This window comes from Convolutriloba macropyga, chromosome 4 (assembly GCF_964194025.1).
Source record: "Convolutriloba macropyga chromosome 4, txConMacr16.3, whole genome shotgun sequence".
Classification (NCBI taxonomy): Eukaryota; Metazoa; Xenacoelomorpha; order Acoela; family Convolutidae; genus Convolutriloba; species Convolutriloba macropyga.
This window is the reverse complement of record NC_134471.1, coordinates 31,061,793-31,085,134: the sequence shown is the minus strand read 5'-3', so window position 1 is coordinate 31,085,134 and position 23,342 is coordinate 31,061,793. Positions and strand designations below refer to the sequence as shown.

Below are 23,342 nucleotides of genomic sequence, written 5' to 3'. Positions count from 1 at the left end.
TTAATTAAATTCAGACAAAAATTGATCGAAATTCAATTTGCTCCGCTAATTTTACTACCCCCAGAAGACTAATAATTGGCACCCAATCGAAAGCAAAAGAACAGTAGTTCAATTATTTGAACTCTTTTATTTTAATTATTTTTTGGGCAGTGCATTAGCACGACATCTGTTTCTTATCTAAAAACAACTGTCCAATTTAAGGTCCACGTGTTTTCTATGTCGCGAAGTTTGTTTGAAGTGTGAAATCCTTGATAATTTCACAATTTGACCGGACCTTGCTTAGTTAAGTTGCCTTGAGAAACTTTTTAAAAAGATGAGAATTCTATTCTTGATCTCGTTTGTTTTTGTGGTTTGCAGCTACATCGCACAAGCCCAAAATGGTAAGTTCACGAATTCTTCTTGTTACAGAAGAGATTAATTTAGAACATAATATATATTAACTACTATAGCGTGTCCCATAAAGTTGAAATAAGCGAACGTTTCAAAAGCCACAGGTTAGCGTTGAAAGGTCAAAGTTCAAATTTAAAACAAGTAGAAAAAACTGATGAATGAAAATTTAATGGACAAAACGTTGACATTCAAATGAGCACATTGATGCTCAATTGCACGTTTTTGGCGTTTTTCGAACGTTCGCTTATTTCAACTTTATGGGACAGACTATATATGCCCCTAATTGTCATAAACGCATACACACCACACAAAAATTTTCGCTTACAATCCCACGTCGGGTGGGTGTTAGGGGATATAATTCATTGGGAATTCAATTGGAGGAAAACCTATCATTTGAGTCCCATACAGTTGCAAAGATTGATAACCGAAAATCTTAAATGTAATTGTCCCTCACATGCTCATTTGCATGCCCATGTCTATATTCTGTTTGGCGGCATTTTGTTTTATATGAAATATACCGCATGTTTTCTTGACAGCCTTTGACCTTTAAACTTTATAGCAGCTCTGAAAAATTTGCTAACTCATGTGCATTTATAGCGTGTCCCACAAAGTTGAAATAAGCGAACGTTCGGAAAACCACAAAACATGCAATTGAGCATCACCGAGGTCATTTGCATGCCAACTATTTTTCCCTTTAGGTCCAATTTATTGTTTCCATCTTTCAAATTGAACTATGACATAATGCATTTGAGCTGTCCTGCCGGTATTTTCAAAGATAAGTGAAATTTGAAACCTAATTTATAAGATTTTGTTTCTGCGATCTCTACTTGAAAAATGGTTGTTTTTGTAAAATATCTTTAACTGATTGCAAGTCTAGAAAATTATACGTAATCATGGCGGCAGATGAGCCTTGCAGCACTATAACAATCACAATCATGTCTTGTAAGAGCTAACTTAATCATACCAGATTCTTACGAGGTAAAACAAGATCATGACATAGTTCTGAGAGTTAATTAGACATAATTAAACATTAGAACTGTAAAAATAAGTAATCATTCCTGATTCTTGAAATAAGACATACAATGCCAGAGTCATAAAATATCATTCATGTGCATATCGGAGTCTTGAAAAATTTGTACAGAAACGAACCCCAGTCCTTCAAGATCATGCATAATCTTGAGTGGCAAGAAAAGTTATACTATGACGCCACGATCTTGTTACACCAGGTTAATACATGATTACATATGACAGAGTCGTATGCTAAAGTGCATTCATGCCTGCAACAAAATGTAATCTGCAGGTTCCCGGTCCTGCAAGACCAATACAATAAAACCAGACTTTTATATCCAAAATTATGCCAGCGTCTCCAATATTATATTGTATGAGGATTTTTTCCGTTTGTGACCCCAGGACGTTATGTGCCCCCAGTTACTGGGCACGTGGTATTACATAGTTAAACACTATATAAAAATATGGCACTTGCGTCTGGGGGTGCAAATAATATGCACCCACTAAGCTGGGGGCACAAACGGGAAAGATCCGTATATGAACTTACCATACGCTTGAAAGATTGAAAGATTACCCATATTCATATTACCGCTTTGCAAGATTATTGAGAGTTGAGAAACTGAGAAATGAAATCTACTATTGTTTTTTCCTTGACGCTTTACGAGATGGAAAAAAGAAGATTGGTGTAAATTTCGTGTAGAAATGACATAAAAAGTAAATACATTCTTACATTTACAATTACCATTGAAAAAACATTGGTTTTTGGATTGCTAAAGCAAAAAAATGGCAAAAAGACATTGGTTGATAGTTTTGAATTCTAAAAATTATGAGCAGGATTAGGGAATCATAACAACAAGATAAACGTATTCATAGAAATTTTAACAGAACAAGTATTTAAAAACTGAATACTTTTTTTCAGACAAAAAATCGGCCACAAACATTGCCGAACAAAGAGATACAAATTAAGCACATGGTTTGATTGGAAAGCAGACGGCATGAAAATGTATTTATTTTTTGATTTTTTTGTGATCTTATTTCTAAAACAATGGCTTCGAAAAACTGATTCCACTTTGCACCACAATTGTTTCACTCCTAAAAATGTTTACCCTACCGATTAACTGAAAACAGTTGCACTTGAATAACGATTCAACGAAGCAAAAAAGGAAATTAGCCTGAAAATGATGACATATCAGCAAAAATTTACAAAAGTTAAATGTTTTTTTGTTGGGATAATTGGGTTTGGTATTTACTCTTAATCTTTATTAACGAGAAGATAAACATACTGATACAATTACTAAATAGCATTAGACACTTAAACTAAAACTAAGTAAAACTAGTTTCTAAGGCAAAACTGGAAATGGGTTTTTATTGGTTTCGTCCTTTTCATTTTCGGTTTTCTTATCGCTTCACTCATTCACTTTTGTTCTTTTACTGAGAAAATATTATTATATGCTAATTGAATGGATTGAACGAAGAAGAATACTTGTGTAGAAAATGCAAAATAATTTGTCGAAGAAAAGTAAAAATTGGCAAAAAAAGATGAAGGAACCAATATCCTCTTATGAATTTAAAAAAATACAAAACAGGAGTGAAATGAAAGCCATCTTAAGAGACGATGCGGCTATTAATGAAAAAATTCGGCCGTATGGCATTCATAATTGATAGCTAGAGCTTTGTTTTATCATTGTAGTAAAATATTGGCAACTTGAACCTTTTGAGAACTTAAGGTATCCCAATTTTCATCAATAATTTGCACTCGGTGATCCATTTTTTTTCACTTTCAGACAGAGAACAATACCTTGAAGTTTTGTTTTTTTTAGATAGCAGATGTTATTGTACGCCATTTTCTATTGGAAATAATTTAGTTTTCACTCTAGTAAGGGATTAGGGAATCATAACAACAAGATAAACGTATTCATAGAAATTTTAACAGAACAAGTATTTAAAAACTGAATACTTTTTTTCAGACAAAAAATCGGCCACAAACATTGCCGAACAAAGAGATACAAATTAAGCACATGGTTTGATTGGAAAGCAGACGGCATGAAAATGTATTTATTTTTTGATTTTTTTGTGATCTTATTTCTAAAACAATGGCTTCGAAAAACTGATTCCACTTTGCACCACAATTGTTTCACTCCTAAAAATGTTTACCCTACCGATTAACTGAAAACAGTTGCACTTGAATAACGATTCAACGAAGCAAAAAAGGAAATTAGCCTGAAAATGATGACATATCAGCAAAAATTTACAAAAGTTAAATGTTTTTTTGTTGGGATAATTGGGTTTGGTATTTACTCTTAATCTTTATTAACGAGAAGATAAACATACTGATACAATTACTAAATAGCATTAGACACTTAAACTAAAACTAAGTAAAACTAGTTTCTAAGGCAAAACTGGAAATGGGTTTTTATTGGTTTCGTCCTTTTCATTTTCGGTTTTCTTATCGCTTCACTCATTCACTTTTGTTCTTTTACTGAGAAAATATTATTATATGCTAATTGAATGGATTGAACGAAGAAGAATACTTGTGTAGAAAATGCAAAATAATTTGTCGAAGAAAAGTAAAAATTGGCAAAAAAAGATGAAGGAACCAATATCTTCTTATGAATTTAAAAAAATACAAAACAGGAGTGAAATAAAAGCCATCTTAAGAGACGATGCGGCTATTAATGAAAAAATTCGGCCGTATGGCATCCATAATTGATAGCTAGAGCTTTGTTTTATCATTGTAGTAAAATATTGGCAACTTGAACCTTTTGAGAACTTAAGGTATCCCAATTTTCATCAATAATTTGCACTCGGTGATCCATTTTTTTTCACTTTCAGACAGAGAACAATACCTTGAAGTTTTGTTTTTTTTAGATAGCAGATGTTATTGTACGCCATTTTCTATTGGAAATAATTTAGTTTTCACTCTAGTAAGGGATTAGGGAATCATAACAACAAGATAAACGTATTCATAGAAATTTTAACAGAACAAGTATTTAAAAACTGAATACTTTTTTTCAGACAAAAAATCGGCCACAAACATTGCCGAACAAAGAGATACAAATTAAGCACATGGTTTGATTGGAAAGCAGACGGCATGAAAATGTATTTATTTTTTGATTTTTTTGTGATCTTATTTCTAAAACAATGGCTTCGAAAAACTGATTCCACTTTGCACCACAATTGTTTCACTCCTAAAAATGTTTACCCTACCGATTAACTGAAAACAGTTGCACTTGAATAACGATTCAACGAAGCAAAAAAGGAAATTAGCCTGAAAATGATGACATATCAGCAAAAATTTACAAAAGTTAAATGTTTTTTTGTTGGGATAATTGGGTTTGGTTTTTACTCTTAATCTTTATTAACGAGAAGATAAACATACTGATACAATTACTAAATAGCATTAGACACTTAAACTAAAACTAAGTAAAACTAGTTTCTAAGGCAAAACTGGAAATGGGTTTTTATTGGTTTCGTCCTTTTCATTTTCGGTTTTCTTATTGCTTCACTCATTCACTTTTGTTCTTTTACTGAGAAAATATTATTATATGCTAATTGAAAGGATTGAACGAAGAAGAAGACTTGTGTAGAAAATGCAAAATAATTTGTCGAAGAAAAGTAAAAATTGGCAAAAAAAGATGAAGGAACCAATATCCTCTTATGAATTTAAAAAAATACAAAACAGGAGTGAAATAAAAACCATCTTAAGAGACGATGCGGCTATTAATGAAAAAATTCGGCCGTATTGCATTCATAATTGATAGCTAGAGCTTTGTTTTATCATTGTAGTAAAATATTGGCAACTTGAATCTTTTGAGAACTTAAGGTATCCCAATTTTCATCAATAATTTGCACTCGGTGATCCATTTTTTTTCACTTTCAGACAACGAACAATACCTTGAAGTTTTGTTTTTTTTAGATAGCAGATGTTATTGTACGCCATTTTCTATTGGAAATAATTTAGTTTTCACAATTAATTGAACTGTTTTAGATATGTTGTAATTATCATCCTTTTTGGAAACAATCCCCATAAAAGGATTAATTGGTTTTCCTAATCTTTTTGCGCTTTTTCATTTGAAATTGTTTTTGTTTAGTACTGCAATTCTAAACTTTTTAACCTGCTTGAAAATCAATTAACAACTTAATGAAAGTGAGAACAACTTTATGAGATTTTTGATTCCTAATTCTTTATCTAAGTGTTACATAAGCACATAGACATAAACTTGATGATTTTTGTTCAACAAGTCAATATTTTAGGGTCTTCCCATTACCGTATTTTTTATGATAACAATTTTACAGAGATGGTGATTAAATTAAATGTAATTAAAAAGCTCATCTACGTGGTGTGAAATGGTTAAAAGTCAAAAATGAAGAAAAAAACTGGGTCTCAACTTTTTTTCGATAAACAGAAAATTTGAGAATCTGCTTAAAAGCACAGTTTTCAAGGGCTTTTCAATGGTACCACCTATATCTCTCGAGAAAAGATATCGTTGGGTGAAAGTTGAATGGCGCATTATTTTCATCATTCACGAACAGAGTACAGTTTTGACATATTGGTCGGCGTTTTGGTTTCTGAAAGCAAATTGACCTTAAATGAAGGACGGTTCTGCGTCTTGGGATTAATTTTTGGTTCATTTTGAAAACCATCTTTGAACACTCCTCAATATTAACTAAAAACTTTTGCAATGAAATTTCTTTCTTGCACTCAGAAGTGCTTTCTCTTAGGTCTCCTTTTTATGTTAGTTAAGGAAAAAATTGCCAACCAAAGATACGATTTCCTGGGTTTTCATACGTTCCATAAAAAAGTGCATGATTTGCTCGAAATCATCTATAGAAGTCTGGTGTTACATTAATTATTCACCCACAGGTTGAAGTGCCAGTTGGAAACTGGTATGTCCAGACCGTCGCGGACAGAAAGTGCTTATGTGTAGACTTTCGTGCTTTCACCAGACCTTAGTGAGTTCATGTCTAGTCTTTCATGCACTTTACGAAGTTTCCAGGCTTTGTAATATTGAACGCACGACGCCTTCCTCGTGGGTTCATCTTTGGTCTAGACATACTTGATTTCGTCTGGGACCTCACCTTGCCCCCCCCCCCCCCCCCTCCTCCTCCTCCTCCTCCTCTCCCTTACTAGACTTTTAAATCCTTTTCATACGTCGAGGTCTATTGACTAGGATACTGCTCAGTAAAAGAGTAACAAGAGTAACTTTCCATAGTAATTTCCTGTGGCAGCTTACTGAAAACCGAACTGGGTAACTTCTTATAGGTGAGTTGACCGAACAGCAGAAGAAGGAAGCATTGGACAGTCAGAATGTGTTCCGCAATGACCTGGGGTGGAAGGACAGAAAGGGTCAGTACTTTTCTGGTTACCCACTCAACATGAAGAAACTCAAGTGGGATGACGACTTGGAGAGGTCTGCTCAAGAGACAGCAGACAAGTGCAAAAAGGTAAGAATGGCGTTATTTGAGCCATAAAAGAAAAAGTTTCCTCAATATCTTCAATTTCCTGAAAACAACAGCCGGGATCTCTCTAGCAGGCAGTGTATTGACATGATAGAATTGAATGTCACAAAATAATTCAGAAGAACCATAATTAACGAAAACTGTAAATCAATTCATTAAAAGAAAAATAATAAATGTTCAAATAAAAACAGAAAATGAAACACTTAAACTGATATTTGACTAGTAATTGAAACCATTCTCCTAAATATAGTAATTGCGTGATTGACGCATGGCTAGAGATTGACGCCTTGTTTTTCCCCCAGACATCCCAGAATACTTATCTTGTAAGAATCGCACTAACACGCGCAGAAATTTTTTTTGGCATGACCCTGTATTTAGTCAGCAAACTTTTTAGTTTAGGAAGTTTTCAGCCAGAGTTTACGCAAGCCGATGTTCCTCCTACAAGTTCTTCCAAGATAAATAATCCTCTTACTAGTTTAGCACGGTTTCAATGTCATAACTACGCCTCCAGCAAACTTTTGCAAAGAAAGTAGCAATGATGACAGGAGCTTATACCAGATGTTACAAGACAACTGTTCAACTTACTGAAATTATAAGTTTTTATTAACATTTTTACCATTTCTTTTAAAGTGTAAAAAAATGCGAAAGACTTCGAATACGTTAGGGCAAGTTCGACCACGAAAATTGCAAGGGAAAAACTACACGAAACTGGGCTACGAAAAGGTTGTTTAACCTAGAGACAACTAACCTTAAAAGTCTGAGATGATGCAGTATGAAAGAAACTAAAAACTTTCAAACCCTTGCTTTTTATGTCAGTTATTGTCAAAACATTCGATATTTATGCTTTGTTAATAACAAATAGTCAAAGAATTGTATAGCCTACCGTCTGTTCACTATCAAAAAACTCTTTTTTAACAAAATTTGATCTGATCATTAACGGCTCAAATTTCGATCATTAATGAGTAAAAAACAAACAACCAGCCCCAAACTTCAATTAAAAAAGTCTTTTTTCTGAGGATTTGACAGCCAACAATGTCTAAAAACTTATTTGAATCTTTTAGCTTTGATTATGAAACATAGCTCAAATTTGTTTATAAAGTGAGACAAGTTTTGTTTTTTTTATCAATTAGTTATAGAAACAAAAAATGAAGAGATTTTCAAGTACGTGTAGCTTATTTAGAGCTGAAAATTCTAGAGTCTAAGACTACAAGTGATAAAAGAGGTTTTTTATCTCTATGTTAGAATTTTGATTCGAGTTGAAGACTTAAACTTAGTATTATAAGAAAGTTGAACTTACCAAATTAATCTGACAGAGATAAATTGATTCAAGTCACCAATACTGATATAAATGAATCTTCAAGAAATGGTGCTGTGAATCAATACTCGGTTCAAACTGATGATTCTAGATATCTTTTTATTAGAGTTAGATTAATTGATGTAAAATCTTCCCGGCATGTATTAAATGATTATGATATCACCGGAAGTGTGAATGAATTCCTAGAAAATTGCAAATGCATTCATTTATATAGCAAACCATATTGGATAACCCTTGCGACCCCCACTATAAATTATGGTGCTAAGATTAGTTTTGTATCTTGACTTTCACACTGATAATGGGTATATATACAGCTGAGTTTTGAGTCCTTTTTCATCCCCAAAATCAAATCACCATCTTGATCTAATAATCAGATCTCTCCTGTAAATCTCTAAATTGTACTGTAAAATATCATTCTTGTTATTCTCTCATTTTGAGAATTTAATTTTTTCTACTTGTTTAAAAACGCTTTTTATTCCGCTTCCGAAAACCCATAGCTCAACAGGTTATGGGCCCAGCAATTTTTAAGTCTTAAAACTAATTTCTAAAACAAAACTAATTTGTTGTTGACAGTCATAATCCTTTTCTGCTGAGCAACTTTTCTTTTCAAAACTGTTTTGCCTGCTCAAACTACGATGGATCAACAGACAGTGAAGCTCCTGACCTACACAGGAAAAGCACAGGACTTTCCAATCTGGAGCACAAGATTTGTGGCAATGATGCAGAGGAAGGGACTCTACAATTCACTACTTGGGACAGAGGAACAACCCAACGAGCCTGCACCACTAGCCAATGAGAACCACAAGGTGTTGAAAGGATGCATATGAGAAGGAAGTTGCAGACATCAAGGAGAAACGGAACGATGTATGGTGCCATCTGGCACTGACTCTAGATGCAGCAACCCTCATGCTGATGCGACAAGACTGTGTGGGAGATGACGGCATCGGAGATAGAGAAAAGTCTTGGAAGCTTTTGCAAGAGAGATTTCAGAGTGTGGAGACGCCGACCGTGGTGACTTTGGTGGCACAGCTTGCTTGACTGCAGCTCGAGGATGCTGAGGATTTGGATAGCTTCATCATCAGAGGACAGGAGTTGCTCACAAGGCTACAAGAAGCAGGGGTAGCAGTTTCAGAGACCCTCTTCAACGCCTTGGTCCTCATTGGTCTGCCAATGAGGTATGAAAGTTTTGTTATACAGGAAAGCTTTAACCCGGCGACGAACTTCACAGAGTTGAGGAAAAGGCTGCAGAACTTCCATGAGAGCACAGCACAGAGGCACAAGGAACAAAGTGGTTCAGTGGCACTGGCAGTGAAGCGTGACTTCAAGAAGGGACCCAAGAAAGGAAACTGCTTTGTGTGTGGGATCCCTGGACACTTTGCTAAGTGCTGCAGGAGGAAGAAGACAGCACAATGCAGCAAGTGTTGTGAGAAAGGTCACCTAGAAAGGGCATGAAAGAGACAAAGAGATGGAGGCAAACAGGTGTCAGTGGCAATGGGTCGAACATTGGCTTCACTAGACGGGGAATACTGGGCAGCTCTTACCTAGTGGAAGACAGCAGGCATGCTAGTGGACAGTGGTTGTACAGATCACATAGTGACGAACATCGATGCGTTCCTGGACTTTGTGCCCATTCAATCAGTGGAGTGTTCAGAAATCCCAACGGGAGGCTTCCAGAGTGGTGGGCAGAGGTTGTGTGAGGATCAGCATACCCTCAATCAAAGGGGAATTTCAATGCAAACTCAAAAATTTTTTGTGTGTGCTGGACTATACTTCAAACCTCCTATCAGTCTCAAGATGCACGGAGTGGGGACATAGCTTCACTTTCGAGAAAGGAAACAGCTGCATGAAACTCCAGAAGGGAACTAGGGTAAAACTAACACAAGAAAATAATTTGTTACTTGCCCTGCAGCGTTCTAGAATTCAAGATGAGTTCCAACAGCGTGAAACTTGACAGTGCAAGGAAATGGCACAGACGATTGGGTCATTTGAATCAGGCGGATGTGGTCAGGAATGCACCAGAGACAGTGGGGGAACTCGATGATGTATGCAATGTGTGTGCATTGGCCAAGATCAGAAAGGCTCCAGTACCAAGAATGGCCGAGACCCAAGCAGAAGAGTAGCTGGAGAGGGAGTTCACAGACGTGATGGCACCTTTCAGAGTATAGTCACTGTCAGTGTTCCGGTTCTGCATTGTGTTTGCAGACCAGTACATGAAGTTTGTGTTTGTGGACTTGCTTAAGGCAAAGAGTGAAGCACTGGCCAGCCTGAAGAAATTTGTTCTCAGTGTGGGGACGCCCAAGAGGCTGAGGCAAGACAATGCGAAGGATATTCTCTCAGAGCAGTACTAGACATACTGCTTAGATGCAGGCAATCTACAGGAGAAGACCATACCAGAGACGCCACAAGAGAATGGGTTAGCTGAGAGGTGCGACAAGACACTGCTGGAGATGGCAAGATTTTTGCTCATTTACTCAGGACTTCCCAAGATGATGTGGGCAGCAGCAATTCTTCACGCAACAGGGTTCAGGAATTTGGTTGTGAGACAAGGAGTAGAAAAATGACCAGCAGAATTGATGCGAGGTATAAAACCTAAGCTTTCAATAAATAAACTATCTATTTTTGTTTGCACAGTCTTCATGAGCAAGCGGGACAGAGATGTCAGCAAATGTGAACCCAAAGCACTGGAAGGAGAGTTTGTGGCTTATACTGAATGTAACAACGGATAGCTGGTGTACGTACCCAACACAGGCAAGGTTGTGGTAGTTCGAGATGTGATCATCAAGGAGTCCGTAGTGGGCTCAATCCCTGACAACACAGAGACGCGCGACTTACTAGATGAGGGGTCACAGCAACTGGGGATCTGGCACCCAGATGATGGTCATCAAGACGATGGCAACTAAGAGGAGCAGGGCACATCTACTGCAATAAAGGAGGAGTGGCATGACGCAGAGAGCGTCAACACTCAAGAAACGACATTGAGACGAGATGCCTCAGATGTTGAGGAAGCAGCACTGGATGAAGAATCTACTGCAACAAGAGGGAGTCTCAGAGACTCTGAGTGACTGGAAGGCAGTAAAACAGAGGACTTCTCATAGACAGTTGGCTTCTTTGAAGAGGTACTGGAACAAGCGGACAGGGCAGAGCCCAGACGAGGAACACGAGCAAGGAATAATCCGCAATTTTTGGAGAAGTCAGGACCCATCTTGCTGTGACTGAGGGTAACTATGCGGAAACCAAAACAGTCTTCGAATCCAAGCAAGCTGACGAATGGGACCAGTGGTACCGGGCAATGAATGACGAGGTCAAGGCACTCCAAGACAACGAGACTTGGGACCTAGTGAGACAACCTACAGACAGGGACGTCATACCGGGCAAATGGGTCTACAAAGTGAAATTGGGACCCAGTGGTCAAGTCGACAAATACAAAGCACGCTATGTGGCGAAAGGCTTCAAACAAGTGGAAAGACTGGACTACTTTGAGACTTTTGCGCCTACCTGTAAGCCAGAGACATTCAGGATTCTACTTCAGCTATCAGCGAATCAGAGCTATGTGATGCACCAATTTGATGACAAGACTGCTTTCCTGCACTCACCAATTGAGAGAGAAGTGTATCTGGAACAGCCACAGGAGTTTGTAAAACGCGGATCAGATGGGGAGAAGATAGTATGTTGACTAAATAAATCAATTTATGGTTTTAAAAAGGCTGCTAACAACTGGTACAAAGAGCTGGCAAACTTCCTACTGAGACAGGAGTTCACCAGAAGCAGGAACGATCACTGCTTGTTCACAATATCAGAGGCAGAGGATCACACCTTCATCTTGGTCTGGGTTGACGACATCATAGTAGCATCAAGAAGTATGACAGTGATCTCCGATGTCAAGAAGTCACTAGAAGCAACATTTCACATGGAAGACAGAGGGAGACTACACTGGTTTCTGGGCCTTAGAATCAGACAAGAATAGGGCAAAGTCACAGTCGACCAAGAATGCTACATAGAAACAATGCTTGAGCGGTTTCAAATGGATCAATATAAACCCTCCAGAACCCCAGCTGATTTGAATTTGAAACTTCAGACAGCACAGAACGGAGACGAAGAAGTGGACCAGAGGATCTACAGAAGCTTGGTTTGATCATTTTTTTATCTGGCCACACAGACGAGGCCAGACATCATGTTCATAGTCAATATTCTGTCCAGGCACATGAATGCACCTACCAATCAACATGGCTATGCGGAAAACGACTTTTGCAATATCTTCAAGGTTCAAAAGGTTTAAAAATTACTGACACAAAAGAGGCTAGTTATGACTTAGTGGGGTAAAGTGATGCAGAGTGGTCTGGAGATATGAACGACAGAAAACCAACAACGGGCTATTATCCAAGCTCAACGGACGTGGCGCAGCACTCAGCTGGGGTGTCAAGAAGCAGGCCACAGTTTCTCTTTCTTCATCAGAAGCAGAATATCAGGGCATGCCGGCATCAGTTCAGGAAGCACTCTACCTGAAACAACTTCTAGAGGATTTTGGCATCCAACAGAAACAACCAATGGCAAGTGGAGAGGACAACCAAAGTTGTATCAGACTTTGCCAAAACCCAGTTATGCACAAGAGGAGCAAGAACATCGAGACAAAGTTTCACTTCATTTGGGACAAAACGGGAGATGGGAATATTTCAATTCATTACGTTCCTACAGACAAAATGGCAGCGGACATCTTCACAAAGTCCTTACCCGTTCCGAAAATGGAAACATTCAGAGCAGTTTTGATGGTAACAGACTCTACGCAATCAGCTCAAGTCTGAGTGGGGGTGTTAGAATTTTGGTTCGAGTTGAAGACTTAAACTTAGTGTTATTAGAAAGTTTAACTTACGAAATTAATCTGACAGGAGTAAATTGATTCAAGTCTCCAATACTGATTTAATGAATCTTCAAGAAATGGTGCTGTGAATCAATACTCGGTTCAAACTGATGATTCTAGATAACTTTTATTGGAGTTAGATTAATTGATGAAAAATCTTCCCAGCTTGTATTAAATGATTATGATAACTCCGGAAGTGTGAATGAATTCCTAGAAAAGTGCAAATGCATTCATTTATATAGCAAACCATATTGGGTAACCCTTGTGACCCCCACTATAAATTATGGTGCTAAGATTAGTTTTGTATCTTGACTTTCACACTGATAATGGGTATATATACAGCTGATTTTTGAGTCCTTTTTCATCCCCAAAATCAAATCACCATCTTGATCTAATAATCAGATCTCTCCTGTAAATCTCTAAATTATACTGTAAAATATCATTCTTGTTATTCTCTCATTTTGAGAAATTAGTTTCTTCTACTTGTTTAAAAACGATTTTTATTCCGCTTGCGAAAACTCATAAACCAACACTCTATGAGCGCAGCAAAAAATGCAAACTGATAAGTTTACTGGTCTATACGTTTAACTACTGATGTTTTCTTTTGATGGATCTGGCCGTAAACACGGAATATTTTCTTCGAGCAGACCTAACTGTTCATGATATATGACTTAAATGATATATGAAGTTTTTTCTATCACACTGCTTTACAAAATCTACACAAAACGATTAATTTGCAAAATTTTTGAATAATAGTGAATTAAAGAAAGAAGTAAGAAACATCCCCGAGTTATTGTTTTTTGGCAACTCAATGGCGCTTTGAGATTGCAATTTGGTTCAAAATGTAAAATATATGTTTGCTCTAAAAATTTGAAATTCCAAAGCAATTTTTGTACCTTTTCAGCGTTGATTTCAGTCAATGGAAGAGCATAAACTGCTTTTTAAGCATTTGAAACATAAAAACTGTTATATTTGTTCATCTTAAGTTTTAAAAGGCCAGGAAGAAAAAAAATTAACTTGATTTTCATAGTTGTTTGAATTCATTTGTAGTAAAACGTTGGCATGTTCGATTTCAGAGAGAGGAAAGGGTTGGTACGTTTCGTTTTAAACCACAAGAAATCCATAGAAGACGATTGATTTGTCATGATCGTATCAAAACTCTGCAAATATTAAGTTTTGAATCAAATCGCTGTTCATATTCGACAGTTCTGTTACATTTTAAACTTTAAAAACAGAGATAACATTTGCATTCGTTCGCTAACTTTCATCAACGAGCTAAAGCAGAGATGTCAAGCAATTCTGGATGTCAAAGCTATGCTTCAGACCATATATGCACTGCCAATCTCCTACGTTTAACGGCAAACATACCAACAATTTCTTGCGTTTGAAAATTGATCATACCAAAGATTTCTTTGTTTTATAACTAAACACACCGGCAATTTCTTCCGGGGTTGCTCATCATACAAACCGTAGTAGTCATACTTGGTTATAAATGATTCCTAGCAATCATACTAGGTCATGTATGATTTGTATTATTTCTTAGTAGTCATACAAGGATCATACAAAATATCAAACTTAGCACTAATGCTTAATCCATAACGCACTAAATAACTGATACCAAAAAAACTCGATCATTCAGCCAATAGCCATTATTAAATTTTTTTGTTTGTAACCATACTAGATCATATATGATTTGTATGATTTCTTAGCAGTCATAGATGGATCATACAAAATATCAAACTTAACACAAAATGCTAATCAGTTACGCCCTAAACAACTGATACCAAAAAAACTCGATCAATGGAGCCATTCTTTAAGAAAAAAAATATTTTCGTTGTAATCATACTAGGTCATATATGATTTCCATCATTTCTTATTAGTCATACAAGGATCATACAAAATTTTTTTGAAGGCGTAACGCAATCGTAAAGTTAGTAGACATTTTCCTAAAGAACAACAATAACCATACTTGGCGTTAGCAAAACTTACCAAAGCAATAAAATGGGCAGTTTTTGTAATCATACAACGTCTTATATGGTTTGTTTGATTTTTTGGTAGTCCTACATAGATCATTTAAAAACTCAAACGTTTTATTGAAACTTCAGGTTGAGTTTTTTTAGCTTCTTGTATCACATGAATGCGGACAAAGTCACAGCTGCAGCAATTCAAAAGTTTTCAGAAAAAAACCAATGAAAAAAAAATGGGTTTTGAATTAAAATTAGTCTTCTCTCATTACAGATGGTTTCTTTTCTCAAGCTGGTTTCGCCATAAACGCTATTCGAACAACCGAAAAGGACCAAGCAGGACCTTTACTAATCAGTATTACCATAAAACGCCATAGTTGTGAGTTGTTGATTCTTAATGACAAAAAATGTTACAAAAAAATTGGTTTTCCCTTAAACTGTCCTGTAAATCATCGCATTGGTCATCGCTCTATGATTTCTTAGTAGTCATACAAGGATCATAAATGATTTTGTAAGTTTTAATCGGTCATTAATTGGTTTTCGAATGCTTGCAATCTACGAGCAGTTTTACCTGTCATTTATGATTTCCTTGATTTCATACAAGGATCATATATGATTTCCTAGTAGTCATACAAGGATCGTACTAGGAAATACGTTATGATTTGTTTGACATCATGTATGATCCTTGTATGACTACTAGGAAGTTGCGTCCCGGGTTACGTTGGAAATCAAACATTCTGACGGTTTCCTAGGTTTGAAATCAAATATACCGACGAATTCTTTCCTTTAAAAACCAAACATACTGAATCTTCCGAAACCGGACACGCTGAGGCTTTCTTATGCTCTAGAATAAACATACCGACAATTTCTTTCATTAAAAACTAACTATACTGAACATTTCAGACGTCGTTTTTGTGTCTTCTGGACTGTGGGGATTATCTCAACTTCTTTTACATAATACTGAAAACTAAGTTCCACAAAGAGAAGTTTGTCGAGGAATCTATCAAATCATTTGGTTTGCTGCAGCTGAATCTTCTCATTTAATAGATTGCACAAAACGTTTAGTGTCTGGGCTGATCTGAAGGTCCTGCCTCAAGCAACAGATTATGTCAATGAAATTTGTAACCTTGCTGCTACATCTTCTTAGAATCATTTGCCGTATGATGATCCACTCTCAAAGGCGTTGGAGGAGAGATTCGGGTCAATGGGTGAGAACCTCTATGGCATAGGAGGCTTCAAGAAGAACAGGAATGTGGGGTATGACTTCGTGAAGAAATGGTACGCGGAGATTAAATACTACGAGTGGTACAAACAGAACTGCCTGTGTAAGTTGGTTCATTAATTGTCAGGGTAGGTAGGATTATAAGCAATTAAAAACATAACCGACCAACGTCGGGCGAATTGCTCTCAAACGACCGGCGAGCGGTTGGCTTCGTCAGTAGCTAGCCGGTGGGGGGGGAGGGGTTTACCGGGGTGGCTGATGGGGGGCAACAGTGGGGTGGGGGGGGGGGGGCTGGGGCAATAGGGGGGGGGGGGTCAACACTGGGGAGATCTTCAACCTCTAAGAAACGCCCTTCACACCATAAATATAAGTCTCCAAAACAGTTTCTGTGAATAGCATCCTTGGAGACTAGTGATCTGAAAGGCTCTAAGAGCACTTAATGCCCACTGGGTGCTACCTGTTTATCCCGTTTTTGGGGACGAAAAGTCAAATGGGTCATATGAAAAATCGGTCAAGCGAAAAATCGGATAAAAAAGAACGACAGGACTAATATAATTGCTGCAAACTTCGTTTGAGAGCAATTAAACATCTTTTTAACTTGTAAGCACAGCATTTGGCACTAAAACGCCCACGAATCAGAAGCGCTTAACAATTTGCATCTCGTGACCCGTTTTCATTCTTTCTTTTTCCTTCGAACTCTATGCGCCGGCCAAATTTATTCTGGACAAAGATGGACCGGACTCCTCCCCAGAATATTGAGTGAATAAATTTTACAGATTTCATTTGAGCATCAGCATATCCAGATTATTAAACTTTTAACTCCATAACTCCTTCAATTTAGTTTGGGATTACCCGTATACCATCTGGTTTCTTTGATTGAGATGGATTGACATAATTTAGCATTATTAGCGACTCTTTATTAAGTAAGACTGCGAGTGACAGATTTCAAGAGCCCAATTGTTTTTACAAGATAAATCGTAGCAGCCTGAGCGTCTTAGTACCATGTCCCGAAAAATTGTGCCCAAGTGCGAGTCCCGAGAGGAGCTCGTATTTATGTTCTGACTAATTTTTAATAATGTTTTTATGACTTCGTAGTTTTGTTCATGAAATAAAATTAATAATTTTTTTTCTATGTTTCACTTTTTTGTTCTTTTTAAAAGCTTCCAAATTCTTCTTTTTTGAGACAGGTCAGTTGGGTTTCTAATGAGAAGCAGTTGAACCTATTTAATTTGGCCGTTGATAGTTGAAGGTGTATATGACTTTGACACCATCGTAATTATGATTTATTAGTAAATTTTTGCCTGTTTTGCACTTAGTTGCACAATTCAGAGGTCATTTCATTTCCCGGACTTGAGTGGCAGAGCATTTCAGCACTGAACCAGCATATTTCAAGGGTAAAATTTTAATTCAGTTCTGAAACATTGCATCTCCAGAATATTCTAAATTTCTTTAAGTGCTTTAAACTTCTTCATAATGATTATATTGAGGCCATAGAGTTCGCCCAGGCTAAACTTATCTTGTATAGTCTGAAAATTACTCATACCCCAAAACTAAGTCTGAGCGGAGTAATGTCATAATTTTGTAGCTTATAACTGGTAAATACTGTAGAAGTATACACGCTATTTATATATAAGTTAGTGTGTAGGCAATTAACACGAAGTCCAATTAGATTAGAGGTTAAGACTTGCTACACAAATTAAATGGTACAAGCACCCACGCAGAAATTCGAATCGCATATAAATCAAACCTTGTTGGCGGGAATTAAGCTGAGCATACTATTTTTATGCAGTAATTTCTACTCGAAAAGCAAGACTGGCGCGTGTAAATTGGGACATGAACAGAATACTGGCCATCCTAGAAAACACAATGTTTCTATTTTGATTCAGCCCTGATTTACTCTGCGACCAACCTCCTGGTTTCTATTAAAACGTAAATTAACTTATTAAAAGTTTTCAGCTGATCCTTGATTGTTTTTTAACTTCGACATTGTGTTTTTTTCTTAAAATGTTAAAAAATTTTGCCCGCTGTTGTTTTTCTTTTTGTCTTGGTAAATAAATTTTTTTACGATCTTGACACTGTTTCCTTAAAACTGTTGCGTTTTTCTTGAGTCCCGCCCTTTTCAATAGGGTTTTCGCTTTGCTGTTTTTTCACTTAAACTCAAAAACAGCGTATCTCATCGGCTTTATAAAGCGTCAATTTAAAATTATTCTCAGATAACAGATTGCTTGCTTAAACACTTTGTGTTCAAAAATTTGAATTTTTTTCTTCTACTTTTTTGTGGTATTTGCTCCGACTTAGTTTAGTGGGAGGAGAAACTAAATACTCAAATGGGTTTTTTGTTTAGTCAATTTTGGCGATCCATATAATCATCGTAGAGAGTTGTGGTTTGTATCATTAGAAAGCCAGTCCAGCGGAGAATATGGAATCAAAAAGATTTTTTGTTTTTCGCTTATTACAGGGAGTTATTAAGGATTAAAATTTTGTGAACAGGAGACAAAAATACGATGTTTTTATTCACAATTTTTGTGTTTTTGACCATATTTTTGTCAATGTTGGCAAAAATATGTTAAAATAGTTACCGTTAGTGGGATTAATTTTGTCTTTAAAGATAGAGAAGGATAGTTGAATTGTTTCATCCAAGTTTTTTGGCTACAACTTATTCTAAATTTATCAAAATTGAGACTTTTTTCAACAAAAATGGGACCTATTATTTTAAGCCCACTTTCTTAAAATTTGACGGAAGCAGACACCAAAAAACTGCAGTCACATTCTTCGTAAATTCAGAACAAGCTAATTTTACCCCCACTTGCCTTAAGAGTGTTCTGGTATTATATTTTTGCAAGTTTTTGCGAATTCAATCTCAACAACTATACAAAATGCTTGATTTATTTTTGATACACTGGTAAACTTTGTTTAAAACTTGATCTTTTCCGTAACTATTTAAACAATTGAGTGTTTTATTAGACGCGCAGCAATATCATGGTCGATCTTCAGCTCAACATGGATCCTTACATTAAACAAAATAGGACTTTAATAGGGTGCAGTCTTTTTTCAAAATAATTCCGCATTTAAACAATTTGTTTAAACAACTGCCAATAATTTTAAACCAGGGCTCAATACTATTTCTAAAAAAACTCAAAAAAAGTATATTGTTTCAAATTTAATATGATGGTTTTTATGGCTCTCACCAATTCTCTTCTTAAAATGTTATGGACTTCTTATGCATTGCTTCATTTGTAATAATATTTAATTGTAATGACATAGTCATATCAATCAAAGATCCAAGGTTTTGTTAGGAGGTATAAATGAACCTAGACCATGATTTCAGTTTAATACGAATGTCTTTTATGTCTTTGAATATAGTTGTTTTAACAAATGTCAGTGAAGTTTTGAACTTTGCCACAATTTACTTCAATTCTCTTTTGACTTTATTTACAGGTCAATCGCATAGTTGAGACAATGCATAGCTTTTAAAAAAGCGTATCCTAATTTGTCCATTGTTTTTTTGAACATTTTATGCGGTTGTTTTTGCCTATGTTTGTCTTTATTTTTGTTATTGTACGACATATACCTGATAATGAAATGTCTCAATTGCTTCCCCAGGACTTATAACTGAACCTCTTTACCGATTTCAGTTTATAGCTATTTGCTTTAATGGTTTTCATGTTAACTTTTTAACAAATATATTTTTCTACTGTCAGCATTTTGCTCTCATTTTCGTCACCATAAATTTCAATCTCATTAAAAAAAGTAATAACATTTATTGATTCAAACATTTCTTGCTTTCTTGGCCTTCTTCTTACTGTTACCTCAAGATTTCATAAAATATTTTAGATTTTTGTACAAATTTTAAATTTAATTTTGAGTTTTTAAATTGAATTTAATTTTTTTTGCAAATCCTAATATAAAAGGTACGTCCCATTGGCTTTGAAATTTTGCACAATTTAACTTTTGTAATGCTCTTAGTGACAAGTTTATAATTTTAACGGCTTGACTGCTATTTTTGCGCAAAATTGTGTAAAACTTTTTAGTTTGCTGGTATATGCCCTTTTTTGGAGTTGTGTGACGTAAACTGAATAATGACAGGTCTCAATTGCTTCCTCTGGATATGTAATTGACCATTTTGTTGATTTAAGCGAATATCTAATGAGAATAATCACTTTGAAAATATTTTTTTTAAATTAGAAACGTATTTCACCTTTTTGCTCTTTCTGTCGCCCTGTTACCCAGTCAATTGATGACAGGTGCCATATCTTGTGCAATGAAGTATAGGTTAATCTGTTTTATTTAGGTTTCATCTGATGCGAGTTTGATTTCGCTATGAGTTTTTTTAATACAGACATCAAGTTTTTGCCGTTATTTGTTATTTGGTTTTTCTTATGGTCTTTTCTGGTAGTCCTATTAACAACAATTTTTTCCATTAGTTGCTTATTGGACGATATGTATGTTTTTCAAATTTTTCCCTCTTTATCATTTGGCAGTCAATTAAATGAAGAATGTGGATGAGCGGGGTCGGAACCTTATGTGCGTACCCACATTACCGAGCCTCCTTGTTGTCATTCTATGCCTTAGTGTATTTTATAAATGAATTTTTGTGCTTTTTACCTTTGAGTAGTATGATGTTGATGAGCTTAAAGATGATGTTGATGAGTCTTATATTGCAATTGGAAGAAAAAGAATCTAAAAGCATATCAACAACAAAACTAGCCTCTGATTGTCAACAGTGCACACGAACCCGCAGACCCAAAAAATAGAGTAGCAAAACAATTTTTTGCAAAACAATAGAGCAACAAAACAAAACGCGTGTTTAGTGACGTGTTTTGATGACTTCCACGTGAAAGATTAGAAAAAAAATGTTTTGCTGCTCTATTTTTTGTGTCTGCGGGTTTATGTGCACTGTTGACAATCAGAGGCTAGTTTTGTTGTTGATATGCTTTTAGATTCTTTTTCTTCCAATTGCAATTTAAGACTTGTATTTATATGTATTTTTTATGCACAATTTGCAGTTACGATTTTCTCCTCCTGTTTAAGCTGGTAAAGTTTGTACACATCTCACACAGTTGCTCTGGCATGACACGGAGTACGTGGGATGTGCCCAACAGAAGTGTGTCTCTCACTACAAGAAGAAGAACAAGAAGAAGACATGGACCAACTTCGTCTGCAGGTACCTTGTGCATACCTCAACCGCGCTCGATCACCTCTGATCAGACTATACTGCGTTTTTGAGGTCGCCCAGACAACGTAATTTCAAGCGCATAATGTACGGGTGTAAGTGTGCGCGGGGAGTGGTTTGATTCTAATGAATTTGAAGGAAGGTTGTTTTAAACAGTGAATTATTCCAAAAATTCAAAAATTTTCTTTAGAAAGCGACTTGACTATAGTTCTGAATGAGTACTGCTGTTAAACTCGCAAATAGATTTTCCTGCGCTGAAATTGGCTGTTCTCTGGGTTCGGGATTAAAATTGATTCGCTTTGCTTGACAAAACAGAAACTTTTTCAAGTGTGAAAAAATTAAATTGATGGCAAATACCATTTTTTGAGGGAAATAAGGCTTGTATATGACTGAAAAAAAAGTAATCTCAATCTCCTCACATTTTTTCAGATAACAGTTTTCATTCTTGGAATGAATGCTCTCTCTTCAGGAGAGTACTTTTCTCTCTGTGTGTTTCAGGTATGGTCCAGCTGGCAATTTCAACTACGAAGCACCCTTCGACATGACCAACACTTACGATAGGGCACAAATATGCGGCAATGACGGCATGGTGCCAGACACTGAACTGCCCAATCTCTGTGTCTAAGTCTATCATCCGATAATACTCATTTAGAGAAACGGCAGCAAGCTACAGTGTACATTGTTATCGAACCACAAAGAACACACACAATGTTTTTCATAAATCTTTCTAACCTGGTAATAATCTCAATCATTTACGTTGTTGGGAAATACAATACTGTAATTTAAAAATCGGTAAATGGAAAAAAGTCCAAATTAACGTTTTTTGCAATGATTTTTTGTCTTCAATATCCTTAAGTTTGAATGTTTAGGTTCGAAATCGAAGAAAGACATGTATAATGTATAAATGTAGCGAGACTATTCAAGACAGTTTGAGCTCACGAAAATTAAAGAAAACTCAGCGGTCCCAACTTGTGCCGATTGACCAAAAAGAATACTTCCAAATCTCTCTGAGGCTCCAGTCCAAAATGATAACTTCTAAGAGTTTAATGCGCACCAAATGTTTTATGCGGTCAAAGTACGATCAAAAAGTCATCTGATGAGACATGTTGACATACATCTTCTTGATGTGTTAGTGTCAGAACCTCAAGAGGAAAAACAAACGTATGACAAAACTTCCATCAGACAATATTATATAATTTTGTTGTCAGCGCTTGAAACCGCCTATGATTAGGCTTTCTTGCGTTAAAAGCAGCATCTGATGAGAATTTAGGAATTAGATGAGAATAGGACCTGTCATTAAAGCAACTATGAGAAAAGACACCAAAAAGTAACAACGGATATTTTCCGTTTATGCCCCCAGCTTGGGCGCATATTATTTACACCCCGATGACGCACGTGCCATATTTTTGCATAATGATTTACTATGTGTAATAGCACGTGCTCAGTAGCTGGGGGACGCATAACGTACTGGGGGGCACAAACGGAAAAGATCCGAAAGAACAAATACTGGTCTACTGGTCGAAATCAAAACGCAATAATGGTTTTATAAACCCAGAACTTTGGAGTAGTAAAAACAATTACTGACCCAGTGAATTCTTAAAATATTAATATTAAGCTACCAAACAACACGGTTATTCTATTTAATTCGTGACAAATCATTAGGAAAAAATTGAAACCAAAACTCAAAATGCCGCACCTGAAAAAAACTCTCTGAAAAACGATGATTGGTTCAAATACCAGTTTCTCAATCCATTTTAAAGAAAGAATAACCAACCACTTGGGTGATTAAAAAAATAAAAAAAAATTCCACCACTCTTGGGGCCTGCCTCAAACGGGGCCTGCTTTTAAATGTTTTGCTGTCTAAAGCTAATATAATGTACTACCTCAAACCAGTGATCAGTTTATTTGGCTTCCATGAAATTTTTCTCAATGCTAGGCTTCAGTTCATTATATTT

At 36.1% G+C, this 23,342-nt stretch overlaps 1 protein-coding gene across 1 annotated transcript; it reads left to right on the top strand.

The window, feature by feature from the left end:
• Nucleotides 1-131: 131 nt before the first annotated feature.
• Nucleotides 132-22,219, top strand: LOC142338387 (uncharacterized). Its single transcript, XM_075388128.1, has 5 exons — nucleotides 132-380; nucleotides 6,662-6,843; nucleotides 16,140-16,317; nucleotides 21,246-21,378; nucleotides 21,886-22,219. Exons 1-5 carry the CDS (start codon nucleotides 314-316, stop codon nucleotides 22,010-22,012), a joined length of 687 nt encoding a protein of 228 aa, XP_075244243.1. The 5' UTR covers nucleotides 132-313; the 3' UTR covers nucleotides 22,013-22,219.
• Nucleotides 22,220-23,342: the final 1,123 nt, after the last annotated feature.